The 24,465-nt window shown below is 40.2% G+C and overlaps 1 protein-coding gene across 4 annotated transcripts in view; it reads left to right on the top strand.

Moving 5' to 3' along the window:
• The window catches only part of PLD1 (phospholipase D1), a 272,434-nt gene that overhangs the window by 238,702 nt on the left and 9,267 nt on the right, over positions 1–24,465 (top strand). For all 4 annotated transcript variants that reach the window (XM_056807220.1, XM_056807222.1, XM_056807221.1 and 1 more), the window contains 4 exons: positions 266–315; positions 2,361–2,495; positions 17,840–17,993; positions 23,018–23,135. In XM_056807220.1, coding sequence (XP_056663198.1) covers positions 266–315; positions 2,361–2,495; positions 17,840–17,993; positions 23,018–23,135 — 457 coding nt within the window. The remainder of the gene's footprint in view (positions 1–265; positions 316–2,360; positions 2,496–17,839; positions 17,994–23,017; positions 23,136–24,465) is intronic.

The raw sequence follows: 24,465 nt of genomic DNA, 5'->3' as shown, positions 1-24,465 counted from the left end.
AAATTCGGACACCAGTTTCATAGCTTTCCCATGGACTCGCTCCAAAGAAACAACGTTTACCACGAGTAATATCATTGACGTGTTTGAACGTTCTCATTTAATGATTCACAAGTGAAACTTGTTATCTTTAAGGCCCCGAAATGTTTGTAACAGGCTCCTGTTGGTCTTTGAGGTGATTGAGAATTCGTTTCTACCCTCACCACCAAAATGGCATTGGGTGACTTTGACGTGCTTATGCTCATTCTTGTGCCTTCAATATTTCCAGAACCATGTGCAGAGGAGAAAACTCCATCATTGGACAATTAAAAGCTGAGAGTAAGTGACTTGTTTCTTATTCACCTTCAATTCTTTTTGTCCACAAGGCAAGGGGAGCCGTGATAGGCTCATAGCAAATGGTAGCTTCTATTTAGAAATAGGAAAGAGACCTTGAAGAGCATCAATCCCAATCTCCTTGTTTCTCTAGTGGAAGAAGCTGAGAGCCGGATAGAAGAAGTTATGTGGCCATGATTAAAAAGGGAGCAAGTAACAGGTCCAGCAGGTCTGATTCCACATCAGTCCAGTGCTCTGCTCACTGCTTCCTGCTGTTAGGACATTCATGGTCACCAAAATGGCAGAAGGAAGGATGGTGGAAATGGAGAAAACCAACAACTTTTTTTTTAAACCCTTACCTTCTGTCTTAGAATCAATACTGATTATTGGTTCCAACTCAGAAGAGAAATGAGGGCCAGGCAATAAGGTGTTAAGTGACTTGTCCAGAGGCTAGATTTGAACGTAGGTCCTCCTGACACCAGGCCTGGTGTTCTATCCACTGAGACACCCAGCTGCCTCTCACATTTTACTAGAAGCTACTGTCACTGTTACCTCTTCATATGAGTACTCTTGAATCAGTTAGGCTAGATCCCACAAGTATAAATTGTGATCCCTTTGAAGTGGTGGAATATAGTTGAATGTTCACTATTCAGAGCTGTAATTATTTAAATATGGTTTGGGGTTCTAACCTAATGGAATTACACAGTGAAAATTTTAAATCATGCAACTATTTCAAGGAATTCATACTCATAATACATAATATTTATTAAATACCCATCCTGTGCCAAACACTTTACAAATATTATCTCATTTGAGTCTGATAATAGCCCTGTAAGGTTGTTCCTTTTATTATCCCCATTTTACAACTGGGGAAACTGAGGCCATCAGAGGTTAAGTGACTTGCCAAGGGTCACACAATGAATTTCTGAGGCTGGATTTGAACTTAACTTCCTGATTCAAGATGTAGCACCCTATCTACTGGACCACCATACTTTATAAACAATATTCTTCATTTTCTAATTTTCCTTACACGTCATTGGGAATTCTTCACTTTTTCTGGTGTCATGAACCCGCTTCAACAGGCTCCCAAAGACCCAACCTCAATAAATTATTCTAATGTGCATATAACAATATACACAAAGATACCAAAAGAAATCTAATATATTTATTTACATTCAGTCACAAAAAAAAATTTTAAACCGAGTTCATGTGTCCCAGGTTAATAATATCCCTTGATTTCAGCACAAGAAGGAAACAGACTCCTAGAGAGGAAAAGATTCATATTAAAAAAACTAATCAGTCCAGTAGCACAAACATGTAGAGGAGGCAGCATGATACAGTCAAAATTAATGATTTGAGTCAAAGAACTTCTATGCAACTCTGGGCAAGTCATTTAACCCCGCTTGGCTCTTCAGTAGGAATGGAGAAGCTCCAAAGTTTCTTCAGGCTCTAGGTTCCTTAGGATTCCCCTGTGTTCTGCGTAGCCCTGGAGGGCAGAATTCAAGCTCTGGGTGAAAGTGACAGAAAAGCCCAGTTAGATGTGATTTCAGGAAAAACTTCTGAATAATGATCCCTGAGTGGAATGGGCTGTCTATGGAGTCCTCACTGGACGTCTCTAAACAGAATGATCCCTTGGTAGGTGTACTGTGGAGGGGATTATTGTTCAGTTATGAGTGGATCTGGATGGCCTCTGAGATGTCTTCCAACTCTGTAATTCTGTGGTTTTGAGATTCCATTGAACTAGAAAAATGCACTTCTTCTCCAGTAATTAAATCAGGGGAACAGATCGTTATCTGCCAACAGTCTCTCCCATCAACCCATTTTTGATTACTGGGACTTCCTATCCTTCACTAAGAAAAGGAGAGCTCGGTTCTAGGGAAGCATTTAGGGGAAGAGAGAGCCAACTTCCAAAATGGTGGGATTGGGTTGTGATCTATCACCAACATTATTGTTTGGGTTCAGTAGGGGAGGGTTATGTCGATGCATTACTTTGAATAAATGAAACCTCTCATGTCACTAAGCATTTTTATGATATCATCTTTGATCTGTAGTTGGCAATCAGTGGATAAATTATATCTCATTCTGTGGACTTCGAACACATTCTGAATTGGAAGGAAACCTTGTCACAGAGCTTATCTACGTCCATAGCAAGTTGCTCATAGCAGATGATAACACAGTCATTATTGGTGAGTAAAATGAGATCTGGGTCATTCCTGTTGGTGGATTCTGGAATAATTGTAATTCTTCCACTGGCAGACACTACATTTGGGTGGGAACTCCTGCCCATGCAGATCACAACCTAAGGCAATACCTTGTTACTTGACAATTCTGGGGGGTTTGCTTATGTTTGCTGCCTATTTGAATTTGGAAACATCCTTTTACCTCCCTACGCTTTGGTTTCCTCATTTTACAAAATGAGGGAGAGTTAAGGAGAGCTAAAGGCTTTTCCTTCTCTAAATCTCAGGATGGTTTGGTCTCTTTATTGTGTGTGTTAAACTAGGGGTTCTTTTATTTATTATTGACAAGATGGCCTCCAAGACTTTTTTCCACTTCTCAAATTTAGTGATTGTCTGAAAATTCCAAAGAATGCAGTTGGCTAGGTCCCAAGAAGTGTTAAAGAAGCATATGGTATAATAAGCAAGGAAATAACAGTGATTTACATATGTTAATACCAAATTAGCAAGCCCAGAAACAGTTGCCTACTAGTCAAAACAGAGAGGTATTTGTTTACCACTTTGCTCCAGGTTCCATCTTCTGGATCTGACCAAAAATAGCTTTAGTTTTATGTTAGTTTTATGATGCAGACCTCTCTAATTGGAAGTATAGGATAACCTGCCTCATTGGCAAACCTTTCCCAAGTCTGAGTGCCCAGAGGACAAATTCAAGCTGTCTGTGTGCCCCCAGATTACTGGAAAGAGTTGAGGGAGAAAGTGCTTGCTTTAGGCGGCTGGACAGAGGGGTGGGACATGCAAAAATGTCCTTGGGCACTGGGAAGAGGGGGAATGGAGCAGCTCCCCAAGTGCCAGCTCTGCATTTGTGCCACGTCTTCACCAATGCTGGCTAGGGGATCATGTCTAAATGGTTTTATAGGATCAAATTTTTCCTGGTAAGAATCGTAATGACAGACTAGGCTAATAAAGAAAATAATGAAATCCAGATGGCATTTATCATTGACTGATGTTGGGATTTGCCAGTTGGTTACCCCATTCTAGTGTAAAAATTAAATTTAGTCTCTAGTAATAAAAGTATTATATTTTATGAGGTTAATTAAAGATTATTAGAAATCAAGGATACAAAATAATGAACCATGTGCCTAGGGCTGATTAGCCCATTCACAACCTACTTACTACATGTTGCAATGTCCAAGTAGAGAAAGAGGCTCTTGGGAGGCAGAGAGCCTGTTAAATACTAAATTGGGATCTCGCCCAGGTGGAGACTCAGGTGAGATTATAGGGAATTCTGGGAAGTACCAAGGACTTCTGGGAATTGAAGTCTGGATTTCAAATCTCCATTTTTACACTAGATCATACCCAACTTGATGTTTGCTGTCCATATTCTTTTCTGTAAGGAAATTTATATCATCTGAATTCTGATTTTTTTTTGTCATATTTGCTATATTCTGCCAATACTTGAAAATTCTCAATGAAAGTACGGGAAGGAAGAAGGAACTATTACTAGTTTCCCAATTTTTGTTTGTTTGTTTGTTTTGATTCCCTTTGTGGTTACAGTGTGTCTTCTTATGGCAAATTATACCTGTCTCTTTTAAGTTTAACTCAAGTTTCTTAGCTAGATTTGAAAGACATAAAGAAATGTAATGTTCTAAAATACATGGAACTCCCCTTGAGGTTGTGCAGATTTTCTGCTGGGTTTCTTTATGGAGCCTTCCTCTTCTCACTCAATCTGTCCTTGGCCCCCCAATATAGGCACTCATCAGCTATTCTGGAGATTGCTTCTAAGACATCAAGGGAAAAATCCAAAGCTTCTGTACCCTCTGAAATTCACGAGTCCCTTCCAGTCAAGGTGGCGTTGGTGGCGTTGTGAGGAAGAGATCAATACCAAGGCTTCTTCTCCAATCAGTTTTTTCTCAAGGGTTTAGCCATAAAGTTCATTCCTCTCTTAGACACTCAACTCTGATTCCAACTATCTCAGCAGTTTTATTTAAGCCCCAAAAGATGTGAGTTAGTCCCTCAGCCAATCCAGAGAGTTACTGAACAACCCAGATATTCTCTCACCTCACAAATACATCAGGACATAGCATCAGAAGGAGGAGGAGGAGAGCTGACATTTGCAGAGAGCTTACTATGTGCCAGGAGCGATGCTAAGGTCTCATTTGATTCTCACAGCAACCTTGGGATATAGGTGCTGTTATTACCCCTATTTTAAAGATGTGGAAACTGAGGCAGGGAGGTTAAGTAACTTTCCTAGGGTCACCCAGCTAGTAAGTATATGAGGCTGGATTTGAACTCATAATAATATATATTATGCCTGGCACATAGTAGTTATTTAATAGATGCAACCTTGGGATATAGGTGCTGTTGTTACCCCTATTTTATAGATGTGGAAACTGAGGCATGGAGGTTAAGTAACTTTCCCAGGGTCACCCAGCTAATAAATATATGATGCTGGATTTGAACTCATAATAATAATAATAATAATAATAATAATATATATATATATATATATTATGCCTGGCACATAGTAGGTATTTAATAGATGCTTTTCAAAAACAAGAGTAGAGCTCCAGGGGCGTCATGTAGCCTACTCTCTGGCCATACAAGAAACTTCTTTCTCACTTCCCTCAAGGACACTCTTTGCTAACTAGTCAAAAGCCTGAGCCCCAGGTTTATTTTTAGATTAAACTTGGCAAACAGTTACTGCTGGCAAAACTGAAAAGAAAAAAAAAATTGGCCAAGAGCAAAGCCTCTTATTCCATCCAGCTCTACCTCGGTCCTAAAATGACAATTCTTGACATTTGTCATGTAAAGGTCATTTTGTCTTTGTTTGCTGGATTCTGTGTAATATCCAAATAGAAAATAGATTCCAAGCATGGAAGCAAATTAAAAGCGATGAGCGGAGGAGCATTTCTAAAAAACTTGGTCCCTGAACCCCCACCCCCCCAAAGGCCAAATTGCATGTGCATTAGTCAGAATTGATAAGTTTTTCCAAACAACCCTTCATTCATGACCAAGAAAATCTGGTTCTGGGAGTCTCAACAGGACGCTATTTACCGGTACTTCCTTTGCTTGCCTTCCTCCCCACAAACAGCATGACTCATAGAAATGATTTCCTTTCTCTGAAAAAGCCTGGTGGTGGTTTGTTCTTTTTCCTCTTCATAGAAGGGCTGGCTCTGAGTAAGTGGCCCCTGTTGGAGGGCTGTGCTCCATCCACTGGGCAGCTTTGCAAGGAAGGGACGCAGAGCAGCATTTTCAGATGCTCTCTTCGCATAGCTACAGAGAAGTCCGATTTCGACAGGGAATGAAGAGGCATCTTCAAAAGTTGTCCAGCCTGGGGAAGTCTTCAAGGACCTTCTCTGAAAGAAATCAAGGTCACCCAGAGCTAAATCCTGTAACACAGCCGCGAGATGCAAGATAGAGTTGGAGCAACTCCAGATGAAGTCATAAGACTTGAAGGCCCCCTTCCCCAAATCTCTTTGTCCTTTCTCCCAAGGGAAGCGCCCAGGAACAGAGCAGAGAGTCTGGAGCTAGAACAGACTTTAGGGATGATCAAGTTCAAACCTACCATTTCTCCTTCGATTTCTTGCTGTGTTTTGTTTTGACACAACATGTGTTCTCCTACACATGGTCCTGCATGATCTAACACATTCTACTAATACATTCCCTAAAAAGTCTGCTTATCACTTCCCAAGAGAAAGAAGGAAGTATGGCCATTAAAAACTGGGCTTCTGGGTAAAAAGATCAATTTATCCATCAGGCTAGCCATAACCTGAATTGATTGGTCAGTGATCCCTCTTAGGGAGCAAAGACAAATTCCGTCAGCATCTTGAGTCATTAAATACAGTTTTGGAAGCTCATTCTGTTTTCCCCAAGACATCTCTAATTGGTGGCTCCCAAATTAAAATGAAAAGGTGGGCTTAATTTTGTAGGCCCTCCTTGGTAATAGGATTCCAATGTCTAGATGACGAAGGTACATTAAGCCTAATTAAGATGACCTTCTCTCTTCATCCCAATGGTGGACTCAAGGATGCCTGGACGTTTTTGACCGTGACTAGTTTCTATTTATTAGAGAAAATGAGACCCACTTTCTCAATCTCAGCCATCTTGATTTTAGAAGCTGCTTTTGGGTAGGAAATCCTAAGATTGTCAGGAACAAAGGAATGAGGAAAGAGGCTTGAAAAATGCAATGATAACATAATAATGATAATACAGAGCATTATTTATTTATGTATTTATTTATCCATCCATCTATCTATTTTAAACTCTTGCCTTCCATCTTAGAATCAAGACTATGTATTGGTTCCAAGGTAGAAGAGTGGTATTATCTAAGCAATGGAGATCAACTGACTTGCCCAGGGACACACAGCTAGGAAGTGTCTGAGGTCATATTTGAACCCAGGACCTCCCATCCCTAGGTCTGGCTCTCATGCTACCCAGCTGCCCATATAACGAGCTTTACTAATGCTAGCCATTATTCCATTTGGCAAAGGAATATTTGTTCCCATCCATATACCACTGTTTGTATAGACAACGGTTGTTAGGTAGAGTTTATTTTAGACTTTTTGCTATTGCAAATAATGTCATCTTGAACATCTTGGTACTGATGGGTCATTTCTTGGGTTCATTAGCTCCCTTGGGATAAATGCTTCAGGAAGGATCTTTTGATCAATGGATAAGAACAATTTAGTCAAAGTTTTCTTGCTTACTTTTAAATTCAAATTGAAAAACCGATATTCATAATAGTTGATGTTAAAAGTGCTCCCATCTGAACACAGCAACCCCAGGAAAGAGATGCTTTTGTCATCCCCATTTTACAGATGAGGAAACTGAACATTAGAAAAGTTCATCAGATATCCCCTGTTGATTTTGCTTATTAGTGTCTGGATCCAGATTCAAATCTAGATCTTCCTATTCTAGGGCCAAGTCTCTAACCATTCTGCTGTGTGATCACCAAACCTCAGTTTCTCCATTTGTAAGATAGAAATAACAGTAGCACCTATATCACAGAGTAATTGTAAAGATCAAAAAGGATAGTGAACATCTATATAAACCACTTTGTCAATCTTAAGTGCTATAGACATGTCAGTTATTACAGAAATGTAGTGCCCAGAACAAGGTCACACAGGTTGCAATTAGTCTTACCAGGATTCAAATCCAGACCCTCCAAACCCAAAACAAAGAATTTGTTTTCTTTCACCAGTTATCTCTTTCAATTACCTGTTAGTCTAGGCATCTCTCCAACCACAAATCCTGTGCATTTCCCTTAGGACAGTGCACCATTAACTGTGTTATGTGAACCAAATAAATCCTTGTCTTATTAGGTGGAAGTTGTAAAGTTTGGTTGGATATTAGGAAAATCTTCCAGACCAAGGTAGCTGTCCAAGAAGGGGATGGGTAGCTATCCAAGGAGGGTAATAGTAGTACCAAAGCGTAGTAGTCCAAGTAGTCCAAGGGGGAATGGGAGATAGTGGTCCATCTTCCTCTCTGGAGGTCTTCAGGCAGAGAGATAAGATGATCACTTGTTGGATATGTTCATATCTGTATAGCCCCTTGAGATTTACTCAGTACTTTCCATATGTATCAGGGCACCTAAGTGGTATAATGGATAAAGTTCCAGGCCTGGAATCAGGAAAAGTCATTTTCCTAGGTTCAAATTCTGCCTCAGACACTTACTAGCTAGATGACCCTGGGCAGGTCACTTAACCCTATTTGCTTCAGTTTCCTTATCTATAAAATGAACTAGAGGAGGAAATGGCAAACCAGTCTGATATCTGTGTGACCCTGGGCAAGTCACTTAACCCTGTTGGCTTCAGTTTTGTCCTCTATAAAATGAACTGGAGGAGGAAATGGAAAACCAGTCTAATATTTTATCTGTGTGACCCTGGGCAAGTCACTTAACCCTTTTTGCTTTAGTTTTGTCCTCTATAAAATGAACTGGAGGAGTAAATGACAAACCAGTTTGATATCTTATCTGTGTGACCCTGGGTGAGTCACTTAACCCTTTTTGCTTCAGTTTTGTCCTCTATAAAATGAGCTGGAGAAAGAAATGGCAAAGGTCTCCAATATCTATTCCAAGAAAACCCTAAACAGGGTCATGAAGAGTTGAACATGACTGAAAATGACTGGACACATTGCATATGCATTATCTCACTTAATTATTGTTCATATAGGGGTTGGGCTACATGAGGTCCCTTCCAACTCTGATATTCCGTGATTCTCCTATAAAATAGATGAGGCCTCTAGAATCTAATATACCCCATTAACAAAGAAACCCAGTTAACATTTGGATGGCATTTCTGCACGTCAATATCTTATTTTAATTTCAAGCAGACCTAATCCAACCCAGCACCTCCTAATGGTTTGGCATTTGTCAACTTCACTGAAAATTTGTGGCACCACATTTCTTCACATTCCCTGGAACTCAATGAATATGCATTATGTGCCTTCTACCCTGTGGGGAAGATACATCTCCCCTGTGATGTAATTCTTCCATTGACTTGCAAGGGCTGAGAGGGAGTGGTACTGTAGTATAGTCCCATAAAAACCATCTTTAGAGTGTTGTGCTAAAGAGGAAATGATAAACAGGACCAGAAGATTCTAGCTTTAGAACCAGAGGGGATGTGTTAGAGGTTACCTGACTTCCTTTGTTTTATGGATGAAGAACTGGGGCCCCAAGAGATTAAGCAGCGTGCCAAAGATCATCCAGGTAGTAAATACTAGAGCCAGTATTTAAACCCAAATTCACAGGATCCAAAGCTTCTTGCTACCCTATCACCTACCATCCATTCCTAGTTAGTTCTGTCTTCTGGTACAGGATTGATTACATTGACTTTCATGGACTGGCCATGAAAACTAACCAGGAATTTAATGGTAAAGCATAGTTTCAGTCCCAAACAATGGCTTTACCAGTGGACTTTTGGAACCCAATTAGGGTTCTTTGTTAATGGGGTATCTTAGATTCTGGAGTCCTTGTCTCTTTTATAAGAGAATCACAGAATGTCAGATTTGGAAGGGACTTCATGTAGCCTAATCCCTATCTGAACAATAATCAAGTGAGACAATACATGTGCAATTTGTTTGTGGGTAAGTTGGTATACCAAGGCAGTTTAGTCCATAACCAAACTATAGATTTTAAGCTGTGTTGTCTTTTTTAAGTTCCAAGTAGTCAGATGCAACATTCATTTATTTGTTCACTTACCTAGTGAGGCTAGTCAGTGATACAATAGATAGAACATTGGACCCAGAGTAAGGAAGACCTGAGCTCAAGTGCCTTAGGCACTTACTAGCTGTGTGACTCTGGGCAAGTCACTTAACTAACCTCCATCTACCTGATTTTCCTTATCTTTAAAATGGGGGTAACAGGGGGAAGCTGGATAGCTCAGGGATTGAGAGTTAGCCCTAGAGATGGGAGGTCCTAGGTTCAAATCTGGCCTCAGACACTTCCCAGCTGTGTGACCCTGGGCAAGTCACTTGACCCCCATTGCCTAGCCCTTACCACTCTTCTGCCTTGGAGCCAATACACAGTATTGACTCCAAGAAGGAAGGTAAGGGTTTTAAAAAAAAATGGGGGTAACAATAGCACCTCCCTCCCAGGATTATTGTGAGCATGAGATAGTATTTGTAAAATGCTTTTCAATCTTTAAAATGCTATATAAATACTTTTTATTCTCTATTCATCAAGCTTTATTAGTCATGATTATGTGTGTTATTCACTGGGAATACAAGGAGAAAAGTGAGAATTTCTCAGCCCTCGTTGACCTTACAATCTATTGGAGAGATGCCTCTAAGCATTGCATTGAGAATAAGGAGGTCATTGGATCACAAATTTAGAAATGGAAAGGAACTTAAAGGTATCTGATCTAACTCTCTCATTTTATACTCTTGTCTACCAAGCCATTGGCAGCTAGGTGGTGCAATAAATAGAGTGCCTGTTCTGGAATCAAGAAAAACTCATCTTCCTGAGTCCAAACCTGATCTCTAACACTTAGTCATGTGACCCTGGGCAAGTCACTTAACCCTGTTTGCCTCAGTTTCCTAATCTCTAAAAATGAGCTGGAGAAAGAAATGGCAAAATACTCTAGTAGCTGGGCCAAGAAAACCCCAAATGAGGTCATGAAGACTCAAACATGACTGAAAAATGAGTCAACATAGAGGTTGTGTTTTGTTCAAGATCACATGGTCAGCAAATAGAAGAGGAAGGGATTGAATCTGGAATCTCTGCCTTCAGATCCATCAACCACGCCACTCTACCACCCTGCCTTGGAGTAACCAATGCTCTATATTTTAGGAATGGCATAGAAAGGTAGAGAAGCTCCAGAAGAAAATCTCTATTTCATGCCTTATGAGGATCATTTGGAAGGACTGAGGATGTTCATTCTAGAACAGAGAAAACACCATAGTTTTCCTCAAAAGTCTAAAGGTGTCTTATGTAGAAGAGAGATTAGATTTACTCTGATTGGTTCCAGAGGGCTGAACTCTGACCGATGGGTGGAATCATAGGTTTAAGGATGGAGAAGAGCATAGTGTTCAAACCACTATTTTACAGATGAGGAAACTAAGTCCCAGTGAATTGAGAATCTTGTCCAGGGCCATACAGCTAGTGAGTGTCTTGGAATGAAATTCAGTCCTCCACTCACTGGACCATTCAAAAAGGCAAATACAAGTTTGATGTCACTTTTTTTAAAACTTCCTAACAATTTGAGTAGAGCAAAAGTAACATGGTCTTCCTTGAGAGGTGGTATTATTACCCTAACTGGAAATTATCAAGAAGACACTGAATAGGGCACCTAGGTAGTAAAGGCTTGCATTTAAGAGGACCTGGGTTCAAATCTGGTCTCAGACACTGCCTAGCTGTGTGACCCTAGGCAAGTCACTTAACCCCAACTCTAGCCTTTGCTGCTCTTCTGTCTTCAAAATGATACTAAAACAGAAGGTAATGGTGTAAAAAAGAGGAGGAGGAGGAGAAGCTTCTTGACCACTCCTTGGATATGTTGAAGTAGGGATTCTTTCTCCAAGGTGGGTTGGATGAGATGGTGGCCACTGAAGTTCCCTTCCATGTCAGAAATTGCCTGCTTCAATAGGTTTGCTTCTTATGGAGCCCTCCTCTCTTCCTCGAAGTCTGCATTATAATATTAGGTCATACTGTGGTGATACAGTGGTGATAACTAATGATCCCATGCTTGTGAGTTCATTATTTCCTTTTGAATTCACAAACGCATGTTCCATAGGGGCAAACTGAAGCATGAGGAGATTGTGATGTGTTCAAGGTTATACAGTCACTGAGAGTCAGGAGCCTGCCAGGTACCTGCTGCATTCCCTCCTGACACGGTGGAGGGCTGCGCCATGGTTGGCCAAGAGCAGAGAAGAGAAAAGTAAACATGGTGCCGTTAGTGCCTTCTCCCAGGAAAACACAAAGTTGCTTTTCTTGGAAACACTGGAGCAAATCTGAAAACTGAATTAACTTCATTCTGTTTTGGAAAGCTAACATGATTCTGACTTTGAAATTTTCACTAATTCTAATATTCAGGGAGAGAAAGGTTGGCCTGCGGTTACGTCCCAAGCAATCTTCCATCAAATTTGACAAAATATATTTTGAAAAACCACTGACTGTAGATCATCGGATTAAAAGCTTAACAAAGACCTGGGAGGCCACCAACTCCCTGGGATCTTACCTTGGAGCCTATGGACCCCTGCAGCATCAATAGATTTAAGAATGTCAACTTAGATGGAGAAAAAAAAATACATATTTATTTTCACCAAAAGCCTCCAGTTGAAAAGTAGTATTTCTTTCAATTATTTAAATACATGATTTTGAGGAGCCCATGTTTTACCAAATTGCTATAGGGGTTCCTGACACACACACAAAAACAGATAAAGAACCCTAATCCAGCAAGTCCACCAATTTTCTAGATTTTGAGGAAATTGAAGCCCAGAAGAAAGGAAATGACTTCCCCAAGGTAACATAGACAGTAAGGAGCAGAGTTGAGATTTGAAACTTGGTCTTTTGTTGTTCAGTCACTTAAGTTGTGTCCAATTCTTCATAATTCCATTTGGGATTTTCTTTTTTTTCCTTTTATTTCCTTTTATTAATTTTAGTTGAATTTTTTTATTTAATTAATTAATTTAGAATATTTTTCCATAGTTACATGATTCATGTTCTTTCCCTCCCCTCTTCCCCCGACCCCTGTAGCCGACATGCAGTTCCATTGGTTTTTACATGTATCATTGATCAAGCCTGGGATTTTCTTGGCAAAGATACCAGAGTGGTTTGCCATCGCCTTCTCCAGTTCATTTTAGAGATGAGGAAATTGAGGCAAACCAAATTATTTAACTCTAAATCCGTTGCTATTTCCACTAACTCTAGGTTGTATTTTCAGTAGATACTAAACCATAGAAAATAGATTTCAGTTCCTAAAGCATACAAGTTCATTTCTGAGTATTTATTACAACATTTTTATTTTGTATCATTTTATTTTTAATATTTTTAAAATGTCATTTATTATTTAACACATCAGGAGGAAAATGTTGAAATGAAAGGCTGAGAAGATCTAATCCTAGATTTAGTTCTTGAAGGAACCTTAGAGGCCTTTGTATCCAACCCCTGCCTCCATTTTGAAGGTGGGGAAACCAAGGCGCAGGTGATTTGAGTCACTTGCCCGGGGCTACTCAACTAGTAAATTTCTGAGGCAAGATTGGATTCTGGGTCCTTCTGGCTTCCTCATCCAGTTCTTCCCATGCTATCTATCTTTCCACTTAGTATGTGGCAGACTAATGTGAACACTTAGAATTAAGCTCTGAAACAAATGTTGGAGGAGAAGTAGAGAAAGAATAGGGAGCTGAGCCAAATCTACAAGAATAAGAGCCATTTCCCAGTTGATAATTGGGCAAGGGATATGAACAGGCAATTTTCAGAGGAAGCAATCAAAGCTATCAATAGACACGTGATTAGCTGTGTGACCCTGAGTAAGTCACTTCACCCCCCTTGCCTAGCCCTTTACTCTTCTACTTCAGAACCAATACACAGTATTGATTCTAAGATGGAAGGTAAAGATTCTTTTTAAAAAATAGTCATATGACAAATGCCTAAAATCGGACAAAGAGCATGTTCTCTAAAACAAAAAGATGAGGTTACTGAGAAACAAAAGTAGGGTGTTTAGAGGATAACAGATGGGCTAAACCATTAGCTGTGGTCACATATTTCTGCTTTGAGTTTTGTTTGTTTGTTTTTGCTTGAATTTGCATTCACCAGACATTAGTTTCTCTTGGCTCCTTCAACTCTTTGCCCAGAAATAAGATGCTGTGTCCCTTATGCCACAGGTTCTCCCTGCTCCCTAGCCTCCTTCTGAGGTGTTCACGCTGCCCAGGACACAGGGACATGCTTAATAAGTGCTTGATCACAGTACTGTCCAAGGATATGTCAAAAGTCATCACTAAAGGTCATACATTTAGAACAGGAAACTACCTCACGGGCCATCTCGTTCATTCCTCTCAATTAACAGGTGAATTCACTGGGTCCCACTCACCTTTCCAAAGTCACACCATTGGTAAAATGTTGGAAGAAAGATTTGAACCCAGGTCCTCTCACTTCAGAGGCTGTGCTCTTCCTAGTACAGCCTCATTACAGCCATCATTTCTCTATACAGCTCTCCTTGTTGTCATTGTTCTTTCGATTCAAGTCATGTCTGATTCTTCATGACACCATTTTGGTATTTCATGGCAAAGAGACTGGAGTGGTTCACCATTTCCTTCTTCAGTTTATTTCACAGATGAAGAAACTGAGGCATAGTTAAGCAATTTCCCCAGTGTCACACAGCTAGTAAGTGTCTGAGGCCAAATTTGAACTCAGGAAGATGAGTTTTCCTGATCATGGCTATCCACTGTGCTACCCAGCTATCTGCTTTGGGGTAGGAGAGTTTGTCTTCCTCACAGGTCCTTCAGTCACAGAGGAACCTGGCTTAGTGACCCCAGCTGTCACCATGCCTTCCTTATTGCTTTATTGATGGAGCCTGCCACATCCCCGGTAATAAGAAATCTGGGTTTTAGGGTGACACATGGCTGACAGGCTGTTGACTCACAGCCTGTTGGGGCTGCATCCATTAAAGCCCAAAGGGTTGTTGAGTGACATCCACTTTGGGATTTATTTCTAGTAGTCTTTGCTTTACTCCAGAACTGGAAGTCTCTCCTGTAGTCACCTCTTACACCATTTAATTGAACCCCAAGCTCAGACTGACTCATACATCCAGCTAACCCAGGAGGAGGGGCAAAGGGGTGGCAGAAAACAATGGCGTACTGCTAATTCTGCGTCTCCCTTGGGCCCTCATTGGGTGATCCAAGGCATGCTTGGAGCAATGGAATTTTTTTTGCCTTTTGTGTCCCAAAGCCTTTTGCTTAAAAACCCACCGGGAGCTCTTGGCCCACAGTATCTCCTGGAAACATGATGTGCATTGCAACCCCAGGTATGCCACCATTGCTAGGATGAATTCAAGAATACAAGAGGTTCCATTTGTTCCAAACCTTTCCAAGTGCTGGTTGGATCTAAATACCATCGCCTGATGACCACTTGATCTGAGAGAGAATGCTTTGGATGAAGCAGGTGTGCCTGTGGGGAGAAAGCCCAGTGGATAAAGGAAATTACTTTCCTTTCTCAGGCACCCATCAAGAGCTCTTCAAACAGGAAAGTCTTTGGCTATTGCAGTGGTCAAAAATAACAACAGAAAGGGGATTGTGTGGCAGGATGCTTTGAGAAGCAGCCCATATTGCTCTTCCCAAAGAAAACCCTTTTCAGGTCTCTTTTAATTTTTCTGATTGCTTCCAAAAAGGCTGCTGTTAGGTGATGGGCTCACTAACCTCTCTTTTTATTCCCTCTGTAATTCTGAGTCTCTAGTCAACTCATTTTGGTTCTGTTTTTGTTTAAAATATACAGATCCCTCCCTATTGTCCATCTGTCTATTTTTTCTCTCTGTCCATTTCTCTGTCTCTGTATCTCTGTCACACACACACACACTCATGCATATGTCCCTGTTTGTGCACACATGAAGAGAGGCAGCATAGTGTAATAGATGAAGAACCCAAGCCAATTTAAAAGCCTGGAGGACATGGGTTCAAGTTCTGCCTCTGACAGTTTATAACTACGGGACCCTCAGCAAATTATTTAACTTGTTGGTGTTCTATGCAGCTTTTTAAGACTACAAGTTGTCGGGAAGATCCTGACCTACATTGATAGAGGGACTTTCCTCATCTGGGATTCTCTCTTCCAATGAAATCAAAGGTCCAATCCTTCTCCCTTTAAAAAGAGGATATCAAATATAAAAAGCATCAGACATAAAAAGAGTGTTGGCTAGAAAGGATCTCAAATCATGCTGCTCAGTGCCCTCATCTAAGAGATAAAGAAACTGAGTCCCTGGGATTGAAGCCATTTCCCCAGTCACAAAACTGGTATGCGGCAGACCAATATTAGGATCCAGGTTTTTCTAATTAGTCAGTGCTTGTAATCTAGAAGAAAGAACACTTTCCTTAGAGTCTGAAGTCCTGGGTTCCCATCCCTCCTTTGCCACTTGGTATCTATGTGAGTCTGTCTGTCTGTGCAGATCACTTAATTCTCCTCATTCTCAGTTTTTCCAACTGTAAAATTCCAAGGGTATTGACTTAGATAACCTCTAATGTTCATTCAAGCTCTGAATCAATTATTATTCTATGTTCATAGCACCATGCTCCCTCTAGAGGAAAGGTGAAATAGTTTTTCATTCATTTACTGTCATTAAATGTCTACTGTGTGCCAGGCACTGTTAAATGTTTTTTAAATTTCTATCTTCAAGGAACATTGGGGGGGGGCGGTTAGAAATTCCACATGTATGTAAATAAGCAAATACAGATCAGTTTCAAGAAGATGGGTATCGATAACTAAGGGAATCAAGAGATGGGTCTTTTGGAATATTCACTTGAGTTGAACCTTGCAGGGAGCTAAGCAGAGACTGTTTTTATGACACATTAATGAAACAAAGAAATTTCTAACTTGGGAGCAGCTAGATGGTTCAGTGAATAGAGAGCCAGACTTGGAGGTCCTGAGTTCAAATGTGACATCAGACACTTCCTAGCTTGCCATGTGACCCTGGACAAATCACTTATCCCCTGTTATCTAACCCTTATTGCTCTTCTGCCTTAGAACTGATATTTAGTATTGATTCTGTGACATAAAGTAAAGGTGTTTTTTTTTTTTAATTCCAGGGGCTTGGAAGGACATTATAGTAGCCTTCAAGTATCTGAAGGGCTAAAATGAGAAAAAGAGTCATTAGATTTCTTCTGCTTGGCCTCAGAAGGCAGAACCAGACTGGCAGGTGGAAGGTATAAAGAGACTAACTTGGGATTGATGTCAGAAAGAATTCCCTAACTGTTAGAGCTAACTCAAAGACTATGCCAAGAAGTAGCGAGTCTTCCCCCTCTGGACGGCTCATGTTGGGGATGTTGGAGATGGGATTCCTGGTCAGCTTGAGTTGACCTTTGTGGTCAGGCCCTTCCAACTGTGATTCTGTGACACATTCTCTGACAACTGGTAGTTAATGAGTTAGTTAGGAGATGTAGGCAGTGTGCTCCAATGGGCAGAGGTAAATAAAGAATATTTAAATTCAGCCCCTGCCTTTGACTAACCTACTTATAAGTCGATTATCTTCTAATCTCTTTCAACATATTAAAATGGGCACTGCTGGGGCAGTGAGGTGGCTCAGTGGGTAGAGCTAGGTCTGGAGTCATGAGGAGTTGGTTTTAAATATGGCCTCAGATGCTTCCTGGCACTGTGACTGGGCAAGTCACTTACCCAGTTGCCTGGTCCTTAATGCTCTCCTCTTGGAACCAAAGCTTGGTATCAATTCTAAGGCAGAAGGTAAGGTTTTTTTTTTTAATAATAATAATAATAGAATTCAAAGAGAAGCAGTAATTTGTTATGGAAGATTCATTCTACTAGAATGGAGGGTACCAGTAGGCAACAATTCACAGAAGAAAGAAGGAGCATAAAAGAATGTTAGAAACCATTTCATCCAATACTGTTATTCCACAGGAGGAAATTTGGACACAGAGAAACAAGTCTATATTGGGAGGTGATATTGTACTTAACCACTGGGATTTGAACCCAGATCTTCTGTCTTCAAATGTGGCATTCTTTTCTCTACATGATGTGTATTTGAGACAGAACAGGATTTTGACTTTCATCAACATATGCCTTAAGAAAGCTACATAAAAGGTTCCTAATCTTCTGTGGCTTAAAAAATGAGATAATTGCCTTGTAATAGGATGGTGCTCTAAGCGGTGAAAGTTGGAAAGTTTTAATCTTGAGAGAAAACATTTCAGTTTCTCTTTTCCCCCAGGGTCTGCAAATATAAATGACAGGAGCATGCTGGGAAAACGTGATAGCGAAATGGCTGTTATCGTGCAGGACACCGAGACGGTCCCCTCTGTGATGAATGGAGAAGAGTATCAGGCTGGGAGATTTGCTCGGGGACTTCGGCTGCAATGCTTTAGGTAATTTCCTTGGAGGAAGAGCCTGAGGATGGGTAGAGTTCAGGGCTGCCCAAATGTCATTCCTCGTGAGCCTAGATTCTTCGTGTGATTTCCTGAGATTTAGGTCGATGTTTTCAAGGGGGACTTTGATCAAGTTCCTCAAAATGTGGCAAAGGTAATCCAAATCAGAATGAAGCTATTAGGTGATCCTGAATAGACAACATTCCTGCTTTCATGGGAAAGGAAAAGGTGTTGGACTGAATTGGTTTTTAATTTGTTTTCAGGTGTTTCAGTTGTGAACTGAGTACATTAATTCATCTACACAGATTTCAGCCAACAAGCATTTATTAGATGCAAGGCAACTAAGTGGCACAGGAGATAGAGAGCTAGACTCTCTTTCTGAGTTCAAATCTGGCCTCAGACACTTACTAGCTGGGTAACCATGGGCAGGTCACATCATCCTATTTGCCTCAGTTTCCTCATCTGTAAAATGAGCTGGAGAAGGAGGAAAGGGCAAACCACTCCAGTATCGTTGCCAAGAAAATCCCAAATGGAGTCACGAAGAATCAGAAAGCACTGGAAACAACTGAATAAATGCATTAGATGCCTTCTGTGAGTAGACACCAGGATAGATACTGGAGAAGGTAAAATTTTAAATAAGGAAGTAACTGCCTCCAGAAAGTTTATAGCCTAGTAGGGAGTTATAACAAATAGGCATATCTCTATAATGCATGATGACTGCCTTAGGATGAAATGAATGAAAAAGAAATGAATAGCAAAAAAACATTTATCCATGGCCTTACTATGACTCAGGTTCTAGGCTTAGCACTAAAACACAAATGCAAAAGTGAGTCAGTCCTTGCCGTCAGGTAGGTCATCCTTTTTTAAACCCTTACCTGCTGTCTTAGAAGTGATACTAGGTATCAGTTCCAAGGCGGAAGAGCGATAAAGGCTAGGCAATTATGGTTAAGTGACTTGCCCAGAGTGACACAGCTAGGAAGTATATGAGGTCAAATTTGAACCCAGGACCTCCTATCTCCAGCCATAGCTCTCTATTCACGGAACCATCTAGTATTATGTTCTGATAAGGATAGATAAAACATAGGGAAGTGGAAGCCAGAGGAAAAAGTGTCCATGGAACACAATAGAAAGTTGGAGTGTTTGCAAAACAAAATGGTACATGGAGTCCATTGGAGAAAGATAATTGCTGATTATTGAGAGTGGAGGAGGAAGTAATCAAGAAAAGCATCCTAGAAGAGGTGATATTTGAACTGACCTCTGAAGGATAGATAGGAATTCAACACAAAGAAAGATAATCTAATAGAAAGAGTGCTAGAATAGGAATAAATCTTGACTTTATCTACTGACTTTATGATTTTAATGGCTCAACTTCCCTATGCCTCAGTTTCCCCAACTCTAACAGAACTTATAATGAAAAATAGACTCCTTTGACTCAGCTATGTGATTCTAGAATCATGCCATCATCAGTAAACAAATAAACCATATGGCTCTTCTGTGCCCTGTGGATAGACTAATGTCATATTCAGATGCAGAAAATCAAGGTTGAGAAGAGGACGACAAGTGAAAAAGCTGCTTATGACCCAAGATCTGCAGTCCTAGGCTCATTGTGCTGAAGCTAAGTGAAAGTGGTCTGGGCTCTTGGGGGAAAAGGCTACAACACATAAGTGTAGCCAGTTAATTATTGATTGTTGTTGTTGTTTAGTTGTTTTAGTCGTACCCAACTCTTCATGACTCCATTTGGGGTTTTCTTGGCAAAGATCCTGGAATAGTTTGCCGTTTTCCTCTCTAGCTCATTTTACAGATGAAGAAACTGAGGCAAACAGGATAAAGTGACTTGCTTAAGGTCACACAGTAAATAAACTCAAGTGGTTTGCCATTTCCTTCTCTACCTCATCTTACAGATAAGGAAACCAAGGCAAACAGGATGAAATGACTTGCCCAAGATCACACAGGTAGCAAATATCTGATGCCAGATTGGAACTCAATACGACTTATCTTCCTGACTCCAGGTCCAGCACAGAGCCTTCTCAGGGTCCATTTTGGAAACTAGTCCATCTGCAGATAGGCAAGCAAAGGAACCATCAGCCTTGTGCAAATGGAAATGACAATTCGAGCCCTCAGAACTGTCCCATTCAAGAAGGAAGGAGTTCTACTCTCTTTCTGCCATCTAAACTGATCAAATCTAATTCTTAAAGTCAAAATTTCTCTTTAGTACCTTCAAATGCATTCCAGCATCACTGCCCTCATCACTGGTGATTTCTCTTTTACGTCACCCCTACACCTGCTTCAAAATATGGTTTTCTCTTAGTTTGGGCGGGTTTTAAACATTTTTTCCTAGTTTGGACCATTTGGCACATGGTCCACCCACCGAGGAATGCACACAGGTCAATTTCCTTATAAATGACAATACTCACACACACATCATGTCTTTGGCTATGGTTACCTACACATTCTCTTCCACCCATTTGAAGAGAGGAGTCATTCGAGGGCTAGATTTTCCTTTTGCCATATTGCCAAACAGAGATACTCCATTGTGTCAACTTCAGTTTCTAATTTTTAATGAGAACTGTTCCCCAAGATAAGCCATGTGGCCCAAACATAGCTATCTCCCATTACAAGCACCCCCTCAGAGCCCCTTCCAAATGGGCCATTTTAAACAGGAAGGGAGGAAGGAAGGAAGACACATTCCACCCGAAGGGGACTCCCGGTAGACTGGGACAATAGTACATTCTGTTGGCTAATCAGCATGCATGTGAAACATTCATTAAGGGCTGAAAAAGGACTGAAACAAAATTTTTCTCTCATGCTCTGTATTGATTTTTAAATGTTAACACTTACGTGATGGGAAACAATAGCAGAGCCTTTTCTTAAGTGAAAGAGATGAGAAACAGACAATCCAGAACTCAGCCTTTGGATTCCTGTGTTACCGTCATCCTAGGGTTTCGGGTGAGGGATCATCCCTGTAACATGGAGTGCAGAATTATATTTGTCACAAATGGGAACTTCCCCACAAGGATGATGACAACAAATATAATGACAAGGATGTTGACAAGGACAGCAATGATGACAATGATGAAACAACACACAACAGTCATAATACCACCAATATTCACAAAATACTTCGTTCATACAAAATATAAATTGTATTACGGCCTTTGGGCTTGGGGCAGCCAAGTAGCTCAGTAGATTGAGAGCCAGACCTAGAGATGGGAGATTCTAGATTCCTGCCTGGCCTTAGGCACTTCCTAGCTGTGTGACCTTGGTCAAGTCACTTAACCCCCATTGCCTGGCCTTTACTGTTCCTCTGCCTTGAAACCAATACACAGTACTTATTCCAAGGCAGAAGGTAAGAGTTTAAAATAAAATAAAATAAAAAGATCTTTGGGAACAAATGTAACCACAATATAATGATCCAGAATAATTATGAGGGACTTATGAAACGAATGTTATCCACCTCCAGTCAAAGAACTGTGGAGCAGAAATTCAGACGAAAACATGATTGATCACATGTTTATTTGGGTATATGTTTGCGGTTTGGGCTTTAAAAGATTACCCTATTACAAAAATGAATAATATGGAAATAGGTTTTGAGTGATAATACATGTATAGCCCAGTGGAATTGCTTATCAGCTCTGGGAAGGGGGAAGGAAGAGAGGAGGGAAACAAAATGAATCATGTAACTTTGGAAAACGTGTAAATTTGATACTGGGATAAAATAAAGGAAGATAGAAGAAGGCAGGGTCCTCCCTTTCCATCAAAAGCCTCCTTGTCCTGTAAATAACAGAATCATAATGGTGAGGTTATAATTCCTATTTTACACATTAAAGAAGCAAACTAAGGGAGTTCAGTGACTTTCCCGAGATCACATGTCTCTTACATGAAAGAATCAGGTCTTAAACTGAAGTCTTCTTACTCTAAGACCAGCCCCAAACAAAGCAATTTCCTTTCATCTTTCTCATCAGGTCTATTGTCTTTGCCTTATCTTATGGACTGTCCATTGGACTTGGGGTTGTCATACTTTTTTCCCAGTAGTATGGACTCCTCCATACTTCTGGGGTGTCTGTCTCCTAATTCCTTGCTGCATTCATTCATTCACTTTTTAAAAACTTTTTCCTTCCATCCTAGAATCAATACTGTATATTGGTTCCAAGGCAGAAGAAGTAATCATTAGGCAATGGGGGTTAAATGTCTTGCCCAGGGTCACACAGCTAAGAACTGTCTGAGGCCACATTTGAACCCAGAACCTCCCATATCCAGGTCTGGTTCTCAATCCACTAAGCCAGCTAGCTGTCCCCAGCTTCATTCATTCTTTTAACGTGGCTCAGGTGGAAAGAACAGTGACTTTAGAGTCAGAGTATCCAACTAGTATCTGAGTATCCAACTCTTTTCAGACGTGTGAGTGGGATCTGCCTAAATCCAAAGAATTAACATATGGTTGAATTAATTAATAGCAAAATGGATTCTTGAAAGCCCACTTTTGGGTTAACCAAGTCATCTTGCTTCTCTCTGACTTGAGGGCCAAGGTTCTATGGACTGTGCTGCCTGGATGATGCTAATTTTAAAGACAACAACACTGCCTTCTCAATGCATGTTTTCATTATTACCCAGAGATCTCTAGATCTTTTCCAACTCTACTCAACATAGCCAGTCAACCTGCTAACTGTCCCTGAACAAAGAATACAACACTGAAGTTGAATTTCCTCATATGTCTTGTAACTATTTCATGCTACCAAGATCATTATAATTTCTGACCCTGTTCCCCAAGGTATTGTCCCCAGTATCCTTAAATACTGAGCTTTCCTACCAATATGATGGCATCTGCCAACTTAGCAGCAAGCTCTCTTGAGTTTACCATTCACCCATAATGTTCCTAGTTCACAGTGGCACATCATTAAGTCTCATTAAAAATGGTAACAGCATTAAAAATGTCATTAATTGGGAGGGGGAGTGAGAGAGAGAGACAGAGAGAAGAGAAAGATGCCTTTACCACCAGTCAGTTACCTTACATTTTTCTTGTTTGGCAGGGTCGTCCTTGGCTATCTTTCGGAATCAACTGTAGAGATTCTAGATCCTGTGAGTGACAAATTCTTCAAAGAGGTGTGGATCTCAACAGCAGCTCGAAATGCTACCATATATGACAAGGTGAAATTCATTGTTTTCCCATTTCCCCATTAAAAATTCCTTATGGGGAGAGCAAGGAAGGTCCTCAAGGGCAGAGAAAAGTATGGTTCTATTTCAGCTTCAAACTTACTCAATTCATTTTGTTTATACAAACATTTTTTATTTGTTAACAAATGGCTTTCAAACCAAAATTGCCATCTAACTCCATAAAAGACCTAGTTTTAGCTACCGAAGATTGATGACTTTGAAAGAATCAGACCTTTTCACTGATTGAAGGAATCTTGGAGTTTCTATAGTTCAGCTTCCTATCATATACAGGAAACTCCTTCCCAGTGTCCTTGATTGATGAGAATTCAGGCCCTGTTTGAACACTCCTAGAAACTGGGAGTTCACTACTTAATGTGACATCTTCTGTGATAATAACAATAATTATTTTTATGAATACTATTGGATAAGAATCAGTCCTGTGATTTCATAAGACAAGGAAGTCTTAAATGTGGAAGTTCCCTTAGCCAATACGTTGGACACCATTTTTACAATTAGGGCACTAAAAGATTCAGTGACTTGTCCAGAGTCACACAGCTAGTTTGAATCAAATGTAGGACTTGAGTCCAAGTCTTCCTGACTTCAAGGTCAACACTCTAGTGACTATACCATGATGCCTTGTCATTATTATCATATATAAATATATGCCCTATAATTTTCCATTTATTTGTATGATGGCAATGATGACAATGGTGATGATGGCCATAATGATGATGATCTCGCCTCAGGGCCAACATTTTGGACATCACTTATTATTTTTTGTACTTTAGTTGTGACCCTGAGACATGCCTTGAGATATTTGTTTGTTCTTTAAATAAATCTTTTTATATTTAAAAAAAAAGTGATGATGATGATGATGAACATGATGATGTGTCCTGCTATCAGGAATACCTAGGCTCAAATTCATTCTCAAACACTTTCAAGCTATATGACTCTAGGCAAGTCACTGAAATTCTGTCTGCCTCAGTTTTCTCAGTTGTCAAATGGGAAAAATAACAGTACCTCTCTTGTTGTAGTGAGGATTTTATGAGATAATCATTGTAATACTTGTAAAAGCTTTTAACACAATGCCTGACACACGACTCTGAACAAAAATTCCTTTTATGACACAGCCCATGTCATTGTTTTGGCCACTTCTAGAAATGGTGAACTCATACCACCTTTTTCATTATTTATATATCATCATCATTATTAGTTTCAGCATTGAAACTCCATTGATTTTCTCCAACAACCTAACAGTAACTTATATTCTTAGAGAACTGCCTCAGACACTGGGAGGTTAATGGATTTTCTTATGGTCATATCT

The sequence above is a fragment of the Monodelphis domestica genome, chromosome 8, assembly GCF_027887165.1.
Source record: "Monodelphis domestica isolate mMonDom1 chromosome 8, mMonDom1.pri, whole genome shotgun sequence".
In the NCBI taxonomy this organism is placed as follows: Eukaryota; Metazoa; Chordata; class Mammalia; order Didelphimorphia; family Didelphidae; genus Monodelphis; species Monodelphis domestica.
The sequence above is the reverse complement of the archived record's forward strand: the minus strand, read 5'-3'. Positions and strand labels throughout refer to the sequence as shown.